The sequence below is a fragment of the Cydia fagiglandana genome, chromosome 5, assembly GCF_963556715.1.
Source record: "Cydia fagiglandana chromosome 5, ilCydFagi1.1, whole genome shotgun sequence".
Taxonomy (NCBI): Eukaryota; Metazoa; Arthropoda; class Insecta; order Lepidoptera; family Tortricidae; genus Cydia; species Cydia fagiglandana.
The window spans coordinates 4,253,700-4,269,581 of NC_085936.1; the positions used below are offsets into that span (position 1 = coordinate 4,253,700).

At 40.0% G+C, this 15,882-nt stretch overlaps 2 protein-coding genes across 2 annotated transcripts; both read left to right on the forward strand.

The window, feature by feature from the left end:
• Positions 1 to 4,884: 4,884 nt before the first annotated feature.
• Positions 4,885 to 9,372, forward strand: LOC134664789 (uncharacterized). The gene is made up of 6 exons (XM_063521529.1): positions 4,885 to 4,959; positions 5,305 to 5,356; positions 6,277 to 6,392; positions 6,927 to 7,022; positions 7,787 to 7,887; positions 8,258 to 9,372. Exons 1-6 carry the CDS (start codon positions 4,933 to 4,935, stop codon positions 8,457 to 8,459), a joined length of 594 nt encoding a protein of 197 aa, XP_063377599.1. The 5' UTR covers positions 4,885 to 4,932; the 3' UTR covers positions 8,460 to 9,372.
• A 1,199-nt stretch (positions 9,373 to 10,571) lies between these two features.
• On the forward strand, positions 10,572 to 15,397 carry LOC134664717 (uncharacterized). Its single transcript, XM_063521463.1, has 5 exons — positions 10,572 to 10,595; positions 11,959 to 12,075; positions 12,526 to 12,582; positions 13,940 to 14,034; positions 15,210 to 15,397. The coding sequence occupies exons 1-5, from the start codon at positions 10,572 to 10,574 to the stop codon at positions 15,367 to 15,369; spliced, it is 453 nt and encodes a 150-aa protein (XP_063377533.1). The 3' UTR covers positions 15,370 to 15,397.
• The last annotated feature ends 485 nt before the right edge of the window (positions 15,398 to 15,882 follow it).

Genomic DNA, 15,882 nt, shown 5'->3' on the forward strand with positions numbered 1-15,882 from the left:
AAATTAAACAATATAATCAAGCGAGAACATCATTGTCTCATGTGTCAATTCTACTGGACACTAGCATATTTAATTCAGTGTAAAAAAAACAACAATATTTATTTAATTCTTATTATACTAATGAAACCAATCAAGCTACCGGCTTAAAAGCATCTCTATCGTTTATAACCACCTAGCACCTCTTTCTCGAAGTTGGACCTACCCAATTGGACTACTTGTCCTAGGTAGATGTACGAGTCAACAACTTCGAGTACCGAGTTCCCAACAGAGACTGGGATGGGCACAACATTGGCATTTGACATAAGTTTCGTCTTGTCCATGTTCATTTTCAAGCCCACCCGTTGTGAAACTCGGTTGAGGTCATCGAGCATCATGCTGAGTTCCTCCATCGACTTTGCCATGACTACGATATCGTCGGCAAACCGAAGGTGAGTGATGTATTCGCCGTTGATGTTGATGCCAAGTCCTTGCCATTCCAGGAGCTTGAAGGCGTCTTCCATTACGGCAGTAAACAGTTTCGGAGAGATAACGTCTCCCTGCCTTACGCCTCTTCGCAATGGAATCGCCCTCGTGCTCTGCTCCTGTACTCGGACCGACATGGTGGCGTTACTATACAAACACTTCAACACTTCTATGTACCGATAGTCAATATGGCATCGCTGAAGAGACTCAAGCACCGCCCATGTTTCCACCGAATCGAAGGCTTTCTCATAGTCCACAAACGCTAAGCATAATGGCAAGTTATACTCTTCGGTCTTCTGTATAACTTGCCGCAGCGTATGGATGTGGTCTATGGTACTATAGCCTTTTCGGAAACCGGCTTGTTCGGGAGGCTGGAATTCATCAAGTCTGTGTTCGAGACGGTTCGTGATGACCCTTGAAAACAGCTTATAGACATGGCTCAGAAGCGTGATGGGTCTGTAGTTCTTCAATAGGTTGTTATCACCTTTTTTGAAGAACAGCACCACCTCGCCTCTATTCTGAAAAATATGCCTCCAGGCCAGGATAGGGAGTGAGCTGATGACACCAAGGAAACACGTCCGTTCGGCATAGGATTTATTAAAAGAGAGAAAAATAAACCTACCCACATTCAGTCGGCGCCTGATTACTTAATCTACCCACATATGTCACACCCCCCCACTAAATCTATATTTACAGTTATGCGTACATAGCTTAATAGGGATTAAATCATTAAACACTAATCGAAGTCGAACCCGTACCTTTTAACGGGTTTCCTACTGCGGATCGGTTTGGGGCCCTCCACGGGAACCGGCAATGTAGGGGGCGCGGCCGGTGCAACCGGCAACGGTGGAGCATTCACGGCCCTTAACTCCGAATTGCTTGTTACCGGTTCTGGTACCCCTCCCGCCGTCGTACCTGTAGGGAATTCGTTTGGTGGTTCTACCGCAATCGGAGAGTTTGGTACTGACACATCAATCGTGCTAGCCCACTTAGTTTTGAGCTGATCGATATGTCGTTTGATGGGTGGACCATTTTCCCTACCTACAATATAGTTGCGAGATCCTACTTTTTGTTCAATTTTCCCTCCTATCCATTTTTCCCCTCCTGTATAATTACGTGCCCACACCTTCTCTCCGATATCGAACTGTCTAGACGTACCTCCCGCATACTCGACTTGTTTACGTTGACTCTGAATAACCTTCTCTTCTACTTGCCTCCTACATTTCAATAGATCAAGACGAGACCTTAATGTCCTACGCTGTAAAAGAACCGCTGGTGACGTACCGGTTGTACTGTGGTCTACATTTCGGTAAGACAATATATATGACTGTAACGCTGCGTCTACAACAACGCCGTCGCGCAAAGCTTTCCGAACTACTCGTTTGCACAGTTTAACTGCCCCCTCTGCGGCCCCATTCGACGAGGGATGGTATACTGGTGCAAATGTCATTTTAACACCGTTAAAAGTCATAAAACGCTCATACTCCTTACTAGAAAACGGGGGCCCGTTATCTGATACAATCTCTTTTGGTAGCCCAAAACGCGCAAATGTTTCCCGTAACACGCGAATAACTTCAGCGGCAGTAGTTTTATACATTTTAAAAACTTCAATCCATTTCGAGGTCGAATCAATTAACACCAAAAATGAGGCACCTTGAATAGGACCCATGAAATCGAGATGAAGTCGTGACCAAACCTCTGACTCGTATGGCCAGGGTTGTGGCACCGCCCTAGCCGGAGACGTACTCTCTGCTGTACACGCGGTACACGCTTTACAGACGCTTTCAATTGCCGCATCGATGTCCGGCCACCACACAATGCTCCGCGCGATACTCTTCATCTTAACTATCCCCATGTGTCCGCTGTGCACCTCTTTCAACAACGAATCCTGCAATTTTTTTGGAATAACTAATCTATAACCCCATACTATACATCCTGCATCGATGTATAATTCGTTGCGTCGTGAAAAATAAGGTTTAATCTGTTCATCGTTACAAACTGTTGGCCAACCGGATTGTATAAACAACATTACTTTCCTAAGAACGTCGTCCTTACTAATTTCTTGACACAAAGTCTTCCTTGTAATTGGCATGAAATTTTGAACAAAATTCAAGTAAGTGATTTCGCGTGTATTACCTTTATCGTTTTCCTGTTCGGAACGTAATCCTACTGGCAAACGAGATAGTGCGTCGGCCGCGTTTTTCTCGCTACGCACCTATTCGATGTCATAATCGTAACCCGCGAGGATGACCGCCCAACGCTGCATCCTACTCGCTGCCATTACCGGTATGCCTGACTTATCGCCAAAAATGGAGACTAAAGGTTTATGATCAGTTCTTAATGTGAACCTTCTACCATAGAGATATTGATGGAATTTTTTAATACCATATATTATTGACAAAGCTTCGCGTTCAATCTGGGAATACGCCTTCTCCGCCGAATTCAATACCCGTGATGCATACGCAATCGGCCGCTCGCCCTCTGGCGTCAAATGGGAGATAACCGCGCCTACCCCTACGCTGCTAGCATCTGTGGTAAGAACTATGCCCAAATGTGGCGAGTAATGAGCTAAAATGGGACTTGAAATTAACATTTGTTTGATTTTGTTGAACGCTGACCTACAATTTTCGTCCCATGCAAAATTAACATTTTTTTGTAAAAGCCTGTATAGTGGTGCTAAAATAGTACTCACGTTAGGTACAAATTTGGCATAATACATAATGAGACCTAAAAACGAGCGAAGTTCCGACACATTACTTGGTTCACATTTCTTGGTTGGGTCTTGGTTATAGATTTAGTGGGGGGGTGTGACATATGTGGGTAGATTAAGTAATCAGGCGCCGACTGAATGTGGGTAGGTTTATTTTTCTCTCTTTTAATTACATACAGATCTAATTCTTTGTTTACTTTACCATATTGTACATTCACGCATAATTTACCTACGGGTATTACCCTTTCCCCGGTATAATATCGCATTGAGACATCACTCGGCTGTAATTTAAAATTTCCTAAAGTTTTTATGTACTCCCTATCCCATCCTCGTCGCCACTGAAAAATATGCCTCCAGGCCAGGATAGGGAGTGAGCTGATGACACCAAGGAAACACGTCCGTTCGGCATAGGATTTATTAAAAGAGAGAAAAATAAACCTACCCACATTCAGTCGGCGCCTGATTACTTAATCTACCCACATATGTCACATATTCCATGTTTCAGGCGTTATGCCCTCGGACAAGACGGAATTAAAGAGCTTCTGGAGGACTTTAAGTACCGGTGTTCCACCCGCTCTCAGAAGGTCTGAAGTGATTCCGTCTTTGCCCGGCGCCTTGTTGTTCTTAAGCTGCTTCAGGGCCATCCTAATCTCGTACAGACTGATGTCCGGGATATCTTCGGTATAATGTCGGGACAGCTTGGCTCTTGGATCTCCTACCAAGCTGTCAACGGGCTTTGCGATCGAAGTGTATAACTGTCCATAGAACCTCTCGATCTCACCTAAAACCTCCGCTTTGCTCGACGCTATGCTGCCATCTTCCCGTTTCAGCTTTGTCAGCTGGCTTTGCCCAATAGACTTGTCCTTTGCGAACACTTTGGAGCCTTGGTTTCGCTCAATAGTCTCTTTAATACGGTTAGTATTAAAGAGACGCAGATCATGTCGCAAGGACTTAGATATACGTCTATTGAGCTGCCTAAGTATATGACTCCGCGTCATCGGGAGACTGCAACTGTAGCGAGCGTCGTTCAGCCATGAGGTTTAAGGTTTGCTCGGTCAGTTTCTGAGGTCTATCTTTACGGCGGGGTCTAAAAAAACTTATACCCTACTGTGTGGACAGTTTCCACTAGCCCGTCGTTGATTTCGTCCACTGAAGCCAAGTTCTCTAGGCAAGCAAAGCGGTTTCATGCCAACCAGTAGAATAATAGTAAGCCAAAGGTTGGACCTTAAGCATTGACCATGACATTATTTCCGGTGATATAACGTAATGCAATTTAAATAATTGTACTAAAAAACAAAATACTTTCCATTTTTACCATGACGACCGGTCTCGCATAGTGAAGCCGACGGTCCTGGGTTCGAATCCCGGTAAGGGCATTTATTTGTGTGATGAACACAAATATTTGTTTCTGAGTCGTGGGTGTTTTCTAAGTAGGTATATTCTATAAGTAAGTATTTATCTATATAAGTATGTATATCGTCGCCTAGTAGCCATAGTACAAGCTTTGCCTAGTTTGGGGCAGGGTTGGTCTGTGTAAGATGTCCCCAGATTTATTTATTTTAATGACGATATCTCAATAACGTAATATTCAATTTAATTGCGTAATGTTACATGAGCGTTATCACGGTACCTTTATCCTGTGACGCACTGTATAGGGAAAACTGTGCGCCTATATAAGATTAGTTAACTCGTCTGGTCGGCATCAGTTACCGTTTGTAACTCATTAACTGCACTGAAGAACTAATTATTTTACAAAAAAAATGGCTCCAGTGATATTCCTGTTCGCGGTAAGTTTATTTCTTATAATTTCATCTTTTACGTGTTTTTTAATGTTTAGCTACCATATTTATCTACCATATTTATCTACCTTTGGATTAATTATTTGAGCGTTGATTCCAAACCATTTTCATTGTTATTTTTATCAAAATGGCTGTAGATTTGGAACTGACATGAAGAAGAGTGGGCAATAGTGGGCACAACTGAAATAAGCGGTCGCGCTCCCATACAAAATTTGTATTAGCGCTTATGTGTGGAGTCTTCGATTGTCTTATGTAATTTATGGACAGTGACGACAACTTTATCACCATCGTTTATATATTTAACGAATTAATATTTTGTATCGTTAATTTTAGCTTGCCGTTCTGACGAAACTTTCTGAAGCCTACTCTCTCCCATACCTTCCTGGTAAGTAACTATTATTTTAAGGTGTAGTCTTAATTTGTAATCAGACTTTGTAATTACAAAGTGTGGTAGTGTCAGGACAAATGACGTTTATTTTAGCACTTCCATATTTTGTCGAAGAGTTAAGGTGGGCTCTAAAAAGAACACAGAGAATTTAATAACGGTGCACTATATTTTTTCTATAGATTTTATAGCCTTTTATTAGGGTTCCGTACCCAAAGGGTGAAACGGGACCCTATTACTAAGACTTCGCTGTCCGTCCGTCCGTCTGTCACCAGGCTGTATCTCACGAACCGTGATAGCTAGACAGTTGAAATTTTCACAGATGATGTATTTCTGTTGCCGCTATAACAACAAATACTAAAAACAGAATAAAATAAAGATTTAAATGGGGCTCCCATACAACAAACGTGATTTTTGACCAAAGTTAAGCAACGTCGGGAGTGGTCAGTACTTGGATGGGTGACCGTTTTTTTTTTTGCTTTTTTTTCGTTTTTTTTTTGCATTATGGTACGGAACCCTTCATGCGCGAGTCCGACTCGCACTTGCCCGGTTTTTCACTTTTGTTAGTAATAACACTAATAACATGTAATCCAATCTTATAGCATTCCACGAATTTGTCCTGTACAAACGTGATTTTCTGAAGTTTTGCACAATTTGCAAAACTAGTTAGTAGGAGTTATTATATTTAGAAATAAAACGTGTTTGTACGGGACAGCCCATAGAATGCTTCTATTGCAAGTATAACTTACTTCAGCTTGAATCTTTAATGGCTCAGCGATCAAATTTAGCTTGGATCCTAAAGTGATTAAAGCCCGTGACTATACTACCAACTATTACTATCTTAGTTATTAATTATGATTTTACTACTATATGGAATTATACAAATGCCAATCGTTTCTCACGAAATTGTTGTTAAACAGGTAATGAAATTGAAGATTCCTGGCCACATGATTGCGAGGGCAGAAATTACTGTTGGATAAAAACCGACGCTTACCGAAAACAACAAAATATATTCGACAAGGTTTTGAGTGGACAGGTAAGTTTGTTTAAAAACCTACAATATTTAGAGTAAGGGCACTTGCGCATTCCAGGGTTACCCAACTAACTTAATTATGTTACTTCTTTTTGTTTATCAGATTAGGGCCCGAGCCGCAAAAGATCATCTCAATAAATTCATATTTTTTAACGAGCCTATAAGGTGTCCCACTGCTGGACTAAGGCCTCCCCCTAGAATTCCAACCCTCCCGATTAACCGCAGCATCCGTCCAGTTGTTGAGAAATATGTCCAGGTCGTCCCGCCATTTCCTCTTAGGCCGACCCTGCCGGCGTTCACATTGTGGAACCCACACCGTGGCTAGTTTAGCCCACCTCTGTAGGTGCATACGTCGTACAAGGTGGAACAACCAATTGGGTCCCACATCAAACCCGGGGTCGCGGCTAACTTCGACGGCGTTGGCCTTTGATAGGAACTGGTGGGAAACGGGTCAAGACCGGGATATGTGGAAAGGGAGGAGGGAGGCCTTTCCCCAGCAGTGGGACAATGTAGGCTCATATAAATAATGTATTTCAGGTCATGAACTACAGGCTAGGTGAGGAAGTGAGCAACCGAGACGGCGAAGGTAGTGAGGTGAAAGATATTGGCAACTGCGGGCCATCCACAACCGAGGTGAGATGTTGGAACTTTATGAACCAATTCCTAAGTGTCACTCAAAAAACGACCTTAAAAGTTCATGTTTAGAATTGAATTTTCATGGTGGATGACCCAATCACGCAATACTAAGTCGGGAGTAAACGAGGGATAGTGGCATAGGCATGTATCAGTTGTTATTGCATCATCGAATCCTTGATGATGATACTCATAGTTCCTCTTTATATCGGCTTTTCAATGTTCAAGCTATCTCTGGTTCATTTTAGTAATCTTTTGAGATGTTTAGTTGAATTAGTCTGTGAACAGCTTGAGCTTGAAATAAAGTAAACATTCATTTTGGAACTGGAAAATTTGAATTCCCATACAAATATTATATAATGATTTTGAATTTTTTCGTAGCGTGGAATTTTGGAAACATTCCGACGGCATTGATGACGATCCTGCCGGCCGATTTCGACAAAGGCCGGAAGGATCAGGATCATCATCAGTGCCGTATGAAAGAATGTTTCCATGTGGGAAATTTTGTAAACTTTTCGACGGCACAATAGTACCGATCAAAACGAAACAATTCACAGCTCTTGACATTATAAATGTAATATTTATTCTAAGAATCACATTCCGGCTGATGTGATTTCCGTGGAACAGTCAATTTGTTTTCGCGATGTCGGCATTAGTCCCATAGAAAAAAATATTCAGTATAACCTACGCTGAGTATGGCTGGTGAATAAAGTTTCATCCTGGATAACAATTAGTACTAATTTAATATTTATTTGTAATTTCAGCTCAAAACGATATACATGATCAAAGATGAGGAAGGCACGGTCTGGTACGTCCCACAAACCACCAATTACACCATTCGGGTCCAAATCGAGGAATGCGGCAAGTAAGTTTTCATTACTTTTCATTATCTATGTATATAATAATCACCTGCAATAATATGTTACCAGAAATATAATTAATAAGAACCTCCCTCTCCTTCTGAGTCCCAGAGGCCCTTATAAAGGCTTTATTTCAAAACGTAATTTTAACTTTGATCAAATAAGTCAAGGTTCTAAATTCAAAAACGAAACTAACGATTTTTGGAATTAGGAGGCTATTTTGAAACTGTTCTAAAAACTGGATCGACATAAAATCTATTTAATCCTTGATCGTGCTTACAAAATTTCACGAGAATCGGTTGAGCAATGTGATCTGTAGGACTGCCATTGACGCTTGGTCATTTGGTCAATACTTATGTTTTTATAACTTTTCAGGAAGCTTGGCCCCATAACGGAATCTGAACACACTGGTTTGGAAAGATTTTTCTTGAAAGAATATCAAGTGCACTGCGTCGAGCAAAGAGTCGAGTTTACATTCCCTGTACTGCACCAGAACGGCAACAAATACTACATCAAGTTAATGTCACCTGCGAAAGGGCTTCCCCTGAGTTGCTCAGCTAAAATACTTAAACAATAACTTCACTCTCCCTTGTCACTGGTGATTGATCATACCGTGAGTCTGCGCGCGTACTACCACGGTACTATTATGGTAACATTCTATTTCCAACGACAGCTGCACTACTGTCAATTTTACTATGGATATTGACAATGACAGCGACGCCTTCAGTACTACGATTGCAGCTGCGGTTAGAAATGGAATGTTACCATTAGGCTCCGACAGAATACCAGCGCTGCGGCAGCAATCCTGCAGCTGCAGCACATAGTACTGAGTCAGCGCCTTTTCGCGAGTACACGGTCGTCACAAAATAAAATCCTAGTAGTTAGTAATTAAGTTTAGTATAGTACTTAGACCTAAGTTTTATTTTTATTATAAGTTCTTTATTTTTCTTTGTCACGATAATGTTTTGCAATAAAGTTTTTATTGAAGTATCTATCACTGTAGATGAAATAATGGAATATCTTTTGGACGCTATGATAAAAGCGCGCAAAAAACTCGTACTTAAGAGATTACCAGTTTAAGATCCGAATGTAAACTTTAGGCACAGACTATATACAAACAGACATCACATTGGTCCGCGTTCATTGCTACTAACCAAGAATTTCCACATTGCACGGTTGTGCGCTGGTTTCATACTATATCTTGACCTGTAGCCTTACCACGACTGCCTTAAGTAGCAGTGTCAAATACACATATTCGCTCGCACTAAATGCGAGTACAAGCGAGATGCGTAGAAAGTAAGTTACGCACACGCTATAGTAAATTATGTATGTCAGTGTCAAGCTGGTGTTACCTTACTATGTACTTACATGTAAAAATTCTCACATCTGGCATATAGAGTTGTGCTTTAAGTACTTTTTGTGTATGTGTTTTTATATATAGTTACCTATTATTTTATACTGAAGATGTAACGTTGTGTTTAAAATATGTACAAGCTTGTGAAAATAAATATGAAATAAAGTACCTAAAGGTATGAGATAAAAATCGCAGTGTATCAATTAAATTTACCCATCCCCCTTCTTACCATCTCTTTGGAAAAATTTGGGTCTCTTTGAAATTTTTTTAGTGCCATATCATAGAAATTGTTTCAGCAAAGCATAGGTATGAAGTTTAAAGCCAGACGATCCAAAGAAACATAAATCATTTAACATATTTGGTTGAGGTCTGGCAATCTTACCGGCAGGAACGCATTACACAACACATAAAATATAACATATAAAATAAATATATTAAGTATTTGAATTGCAATTAAGTATTATCATTACTTTGTAACTAAATGTAATGATTTAATCCTAACCTTATGTATAGGTAACTCTGTTACAGGTATTACAAAACCACATGACACATAAGTATACGGCTACCACCAGTTTTGACATTGACAGATACGCTCGCGTCTACGTAAATTACTTTCTATACATCTCGCTTGCACTAATATGCGAGTACGAGCAAGATGCATAGAAAGCAAGTTACTTAGACGCGCGAGCGTATTTGTCAATGTCAAAACTGGTGGTAGTGGTTCTAGACAAGAATGATTTAATACCTAATGTAACGGCCAATCCAACCCTATCGTCAAATAAGCGCGTGAATATGGCTTCAAGTCGTACTGATTGATTGTAATTGTTGCCATTTTGTAATTGTATACTTATACTTATTACCCATTATCAGTGACATCTTAACTGGCAGGTCACTAGTAGTATCGCCTCAATTCGTTGGTATAATGTGCGTTTTTATATACATTTGTGTGTGTGAGGAATGTAGCGATTAAATGGGCTAGTAAGGCATTTCCAAAATGAGATGAAACTAATATCAAATCGTTAAAACAGAATCAGCCCCCCCCCCCTTAAATTGTCTATCGAAATAGAAAAAATCTTAACTGTCTATAGATCGACATGCCACTGGCAAATTAATCCATAAAAAATCTTAACTTTGCTCGCAGTTAAGGTGCATCATACCGCAGTCAACTTTAGTTACTGTTGCACAGTTTCGCTTCACAAGAGCTTGACATTGTGGTGTGGATGCACCTTTAGAGTCATGCGCTATCACTACTACTCGTAATTATGAATGGATTATTCGCTAAAAATCAGTTTGCTTCTTCAGTTTCTTGAGATCAGTGGTGTGTGCTGTGTTACCATGTATTTGTTTCAATTGTTAATGGTAAGTTTTTATTTTGTTATCGTCTCATAAAACTACATAATTAATATAGGTATATGCTATAATAGTTATTTACGATACACATGAAAAGTGCTCTTTCCGGCACTAGTGCGGGAAAGTAGGACCATATATTATGTACTGTACAAGTACTTTATAAACTATGCCTACGGTGACTGCTTAACATCAGGCGGGCCGTATGTAAACGTTAAACGTAATAAACTGGATTTTTATAGTTGACGTATTTTTTACGATAAATGTTTTATTTGTAGATAGTTGTGATAACTTCCTGCAGCAACGCCTCTCTATCAGGTAAATACTTTAAATAATTAGCTTCATTCACAATATGTGGCTGAAGCCAAAAATCGCAAAAAAAAACGATCAAAATTTTATTGTAGCTAGTAACACACAGATATAAGTATAAGCTACTTGAATTTTCATATCAAATCATGTTATATCAGCCGGCGTATTAAGGATAGCATTATCCACGCGACAAAATAATTGTCACTTTTTAACACTGTGAACAAGTGACGGACACCGTTTTATCACGCTGTCACGTAGACAAGAACGACCATCATATCCGTACTGACCAGAAAGTCGTTTTAAATGTGGTGATCGATGAGTCATGCTGATATTTATAAGCTAAAGTTTAGACATTCCCTTGTATCATATCACGCTTATCAGCTGTGTTGGACAGGGTATTATATGATCTGTGGACAGGGTTAATAGGTCTCTCAAACAAGAATCATAACTGGAAAAAGTTATCTGTGTTTACATTTTAATAGATCGAATAAAACAGAAAAATAACTAAAGTTAGACCAAGAAAAGTCTGCATCGATTTGTGTATTTTATTTTGTTTAATTAAGTTGTGCGATAGGTGGCTCTGCTAGTTGAGGAATTCACTCAATAATTATGGCTTTGTTACAAGGGTGTTATCTCATAATTATGTGCTTTAAGCGGAGGCACCTATGAAATTTATGTTTTCTCTTTTTTGTTGATTGTTTTGTAACCTAACGCCGATTACGATTAGAAAGAAGATGGTTTTTCAAAAAAAAATGTAAACAGTAACCTCTTGTCTGTGTATGGCAAGGATCCTGACCGAATTTTTAGTCATATAAAAAAAAATATGATGATATTTTTCTGCTCTAAGCAACAAAACCACTTTCTTCTCATGACCAACACACACATATGAAAGGTCACACACATGTGAAAGGAAAATAGAAACATTAATGGCTCCTCTACAGACACGATGGGCCAGCGCCGGCCACTCCAAGGGACGCAGCCATGCGGTAGAATGAGATAGCAATATCACTTGCTCTAACGCATAAATGCGTCCCTTGGAGTGGCCGGCGTTGGCCCAATCATGTAGAGGCGAGCCATAACAAGTGAAGCATTTATTCCTCTTACAGAATCCAAATATAAATGCGAAGGAAATATTCCCTGCGATATTGAAAGCCCTGACCCCCAGGAAGAGATCAACAATTCGGTGAGATAAGGATGAATCACGCTAGACCGGACCGTGCCCGGGCCGTAGCGTCCGACATGTTATTTTCTGTGACGGATGATCGGTGATCACGTGGTGCTTTCCATAGAAAATGTACCGTCGGAAGCTGCGGCCCGGCCCCGGCACGGTCTAGCGTGATTCATCCTTAATTATTAAGTAGGTATTATACATATTCATAAACGTTTACTAAAGTTGACAAGCCGATAATAATCGTTTGTCCCTTTCCGACGTATTGGTATGATGGAAAGGGGCGAACGATTATTATCGGCTTGTTAACTTTAGTAAATGTTTATGAATAAGGGGGTTAATAATTAAGGATGAATGGTTGGGGAAGACCTGAATTATTATAAAGTTTTTTTTATTTTCATTTGACTTGTTGTTTTCGTTTTTTTTTTTGTTTATGTTTAGTTATTTATTATGTTTTTATTTCAGCATTATCAACGTACGCGACGGTCTTCTGAAACTGATCCCTGTGTTTCCATTACCGAGGTTTGGCCTTAAATTAAGTACCTATTTATTTACCCTTATGTTAATACTAATATATAATTGTAACTTAATGTATGTATTTCGAAATATAAAACATAATATGGTCACTAAACTTTGCTTATAAGTATCTGTTAGGTACCTACCATAAAATCCCGTTTTCAGTGAAAACGCGTTTTCCCTAGTTAAAATTAGTTTTCCGTATCGCTTCAGAGACACGCGTTTTCACTGGTTAAAACTTATTTTCGCAAGGTGCCCCGGTGTAAAGCTAGTTTCAAGTAGGATTTTTCAGTCAAAATAGTTTTCACAAAGTGCCTAGATGAAAACTAGTTTTGACTAAAAGATACACAATATACACATATCGCAAATAAGATTTTTTTCTTAATTGATATTATAAAATATTTATATTGAGTCACGGTCAACGTCGCTTCGCTCGTCGTCGCATCTATCATTTAACTCTGGTAGAATATCGTCAAAACTAGCGATGGGCGAGTCGAGTTATCTGATTCGAATAATCCGAATCAACCTACAGATGAGTTGATTCGAATCAAGACTATTGGCAATCCGAATCAACTCGGCCACTAAACTGACTGGTAACTTGGTATCCGATCCGCTGACTCGGCGAATGAATCGCCAATTCACCAACTCTCCGAGCCGAGTCAACGCTACGCTAAGGCCATTCAAAAATAAATCTTAATTCGATAGCCCGAAGGTTCTTTTTACAACAACTGCCGCTTGATTCGCCGTTTCAATCCGAGTTGACTGGTACTGTGACCATTCAAAAATAAACCTTAATTCCGTAGCTCGAAGGTTCTTTTTACAACAACTGCCGCTTGATTCGCCATCCCGAGTCGAGTTCACTGGTAGTATGGCCATTGAAAAATAAACCTTAATTCGGTGTCCTGAAGGTTCTGTTTACAACAACTGCCGCTTGACTCGTTTGCGGCTCCGCGGCCCGTGACCTTGTCGCGAACCACGCAAACCGTCGAGTCGAGTCAGTTCGAATTTCAACTCGGATCAGTGGCCGAATCGATTCGAATGATTCGAATCGAAAAAAAGTGGACTCGTCACATCGCTAGTCAAAACTATTATTATATAATTATACATATAATTAGCGCTCTTTCACGGACATTTACCTATTTTATTTATAGATTTTTTTTAAAGTGTAATGCTCTTACGGTATATATCGCTAAAGTTTCTTTCCACCATATGGGGTAGATGGTGGAAAGATTGGGTATAGTTATAGACGAGGTCTTGGTGACTCAGATGGCAGAGCGCTTGAGTATCGAATCAGAGGCCGTGAGTTCAAGTCTCACCCAAGACAATTTTTTCCACTTTTATATTTATTTTTTAACTATTATAGGAGGAGCCACTTACATACGAGGTTCCTGGTGCCCCGAAAACCCTTCTGAATGAGATCCTTACTCAGAAAATAAAGCAGACTCGTTGCTCGAATGAGTAAGTTTTTAAATCATACGGCATGATTCGAACTTCAAGATACATCTAAAATTTGCCTTTAACAAATTTTTGAGATATCTTTAATTTCGAATCAGGCCAAGCTTTAGGTATTGTATTGACTGAATCAAAAAATATTTCCTCAAACTGATATCGATTTATTCTTATTCCTGTTTTTAAACATCAGGGGACCTAGCAAAGACAGAACAAAGATGACAATCGTACATTGACACAAGCTAAACGAAAAGAAAAAACCGGGCAAGTGCGAGTCGGACTCGCGCACGAAGGGTTCCGTACCATAATGCAAAAAAAAAAAACAAAAAAAAGCAAAAAGAAAACGGTCACCCATCCAAGTACTGACCCCTCCCGACGTTGCTTAACTTTGCTCAAAAATCACGTTTGTTGTATGGGAGCCCCATTTAAATCTTTATTTTATTCTGTTTTTAGTATTTGTTGTTATAGCGGCAACAGAAATACATCATCTGTGAAAATTTCAACTATCGCGGTTCGTGAGATACAGCCTGGTGACAGACGGACGGACGGACGGAAGTCTTAGTAATAGGGTCCCGTTTTACCCTTTGGGTACGGAACCCTAAAAATATATCGGGTTGACAGATGCTATAAAAAGTCAAAGTATTTCCATATACCTATCATCTAGTGCAGTGGTCGGCAACCAGCGGCCCGCGGGCCGCATGCGGCCCGCCAACCTCTCGCTTGCGGCCCGCGAGCCTCCCTGGCTATTTTGTATGCAGTACTGACGATCGACAATATCTTCTAAAGTCACAAATATTACCAAAGCGCGGCCCGCGTCTTCTTCGTTAACTACTATGTGGCCCTTGGCTGCTAAAAGGTTGCCGACCGCTGATCTAGTGCATAATTATGTGTCTTGTCTATTTTAGTCAGTCTCGGTACAAAAAGTAAGTACTGCGGTAGACTGAAATATCATGACAAATACGAACGTTTCCGAGAACATACGAAGGAAAACAATTATGCACTAGATCTGTATTTAAGTTTTAATTGACCTCTTAAATCAACAATTGTCATCTTAGCTAGGCCCCCATCTTATTTAGAGTGCAGACAGATTCAAGCGCTTTTGTAACGCGCTGAAAAAGATCTAGTGGTTAAGGGCCCTAAAATCAACGTGATGTACATAAAAACGACTTTTTTCTTTTATTCAGAGGAGCAAAATGTCAAGAAACGTGGTCCATTCTAATGGGATATTCCTACATCTGCGAGACTAAAACTTCTTCAACTGCGTTGAATTTCAAGACTGACACAAATGAGTCTATTGCAATTACAGTTCCCATAAATGTAGCTTGTGAATGTGTTAGACAATGAAAACATCGTTATTTTTCACAATACATATGTATAATATGTAATTATCCATAAACTGATAATAAAGTTGCATTTTAATTTCATCCACAGTCCACCGCAAGAGTAGCAAAATAGGTTGATGCGAAATTTTGAGTGGTTTCCATGTTGACTGATAAAATTGATTCTTTTTAATGTTGATTTTGAATGATAAATAAGTATTTACAGTACTGCAATTGACATCCGAATTTCACCTTTTCGGTAGATGTTGCTATGCGCCTCCCTAAAATGCGCCTTGTAAATCTTGTAAAATGTGGTATCGTATCTTTAGAGTTAGGGCCGCCATACATGGACTGCTTTGAGCAGTTAGTGCCAACAGCTTCAAGCGGTCGCCGTTGGGTGATCTGCAGTTTCAATACAAAAACATCATTCGCAATACACGAACCGCTCAAGCAGTTGCAACTGCTTCGGGCGGTTGCTTGCGCGGTGAAATTTTATCATGCGGTCAAGATGCAAAAGCAGTCCGTGTATGTTGATCAC

What these genes read in the sequence shown, in the direction of transcription:
- LOC134664717 (XM_063521463.1), top strand. Translation starts at nt 10,572, where the DNA reads ATGTATTTGTTTCAATTGTTAATG. An exon ending in ATTTGTTTCAATTGTTAATG is followed by an intron (nt 10,596 to 11,958) that starts GTAAGTTTTTAT and finishes CCAATCATGTAG; the next exon opens with AGGCGAGCCATAACAAGTGA. An exon ending in CCTGTGTTTCCATTACCGAG is followed by an intron (nt 12,583 to 13,939) that starts GTTTGGCCTTAA and finishes TAACTATTATAG; the next exon opens with GAGGAGCCACTTACATACGA.
- LOC134664789 (XM_063521529.1), top strand. Translation starts at nt 4,933, where the DNA reads ATGGCTCCAGTGATATTCCTGTTCGCG. An exon ending in CAGTGATATTCCTGTTCGCG is followed by an intron (nt 4,960 to 5,304) that starts GTAAGTTTATTT and finishes CGTTAATTTTAG; the next exon opens with CTTGCCGTTCTGACGAAACT. An exon ending in ACAAGGTTTTGAGTGGACAG is followed by an intron (nt 6,393 to 6,926) that starts GTAAGTTTGTTT and finishes AATGTATTTCAG; the next exon opens with GTCATGAACTACAGGCTAGG.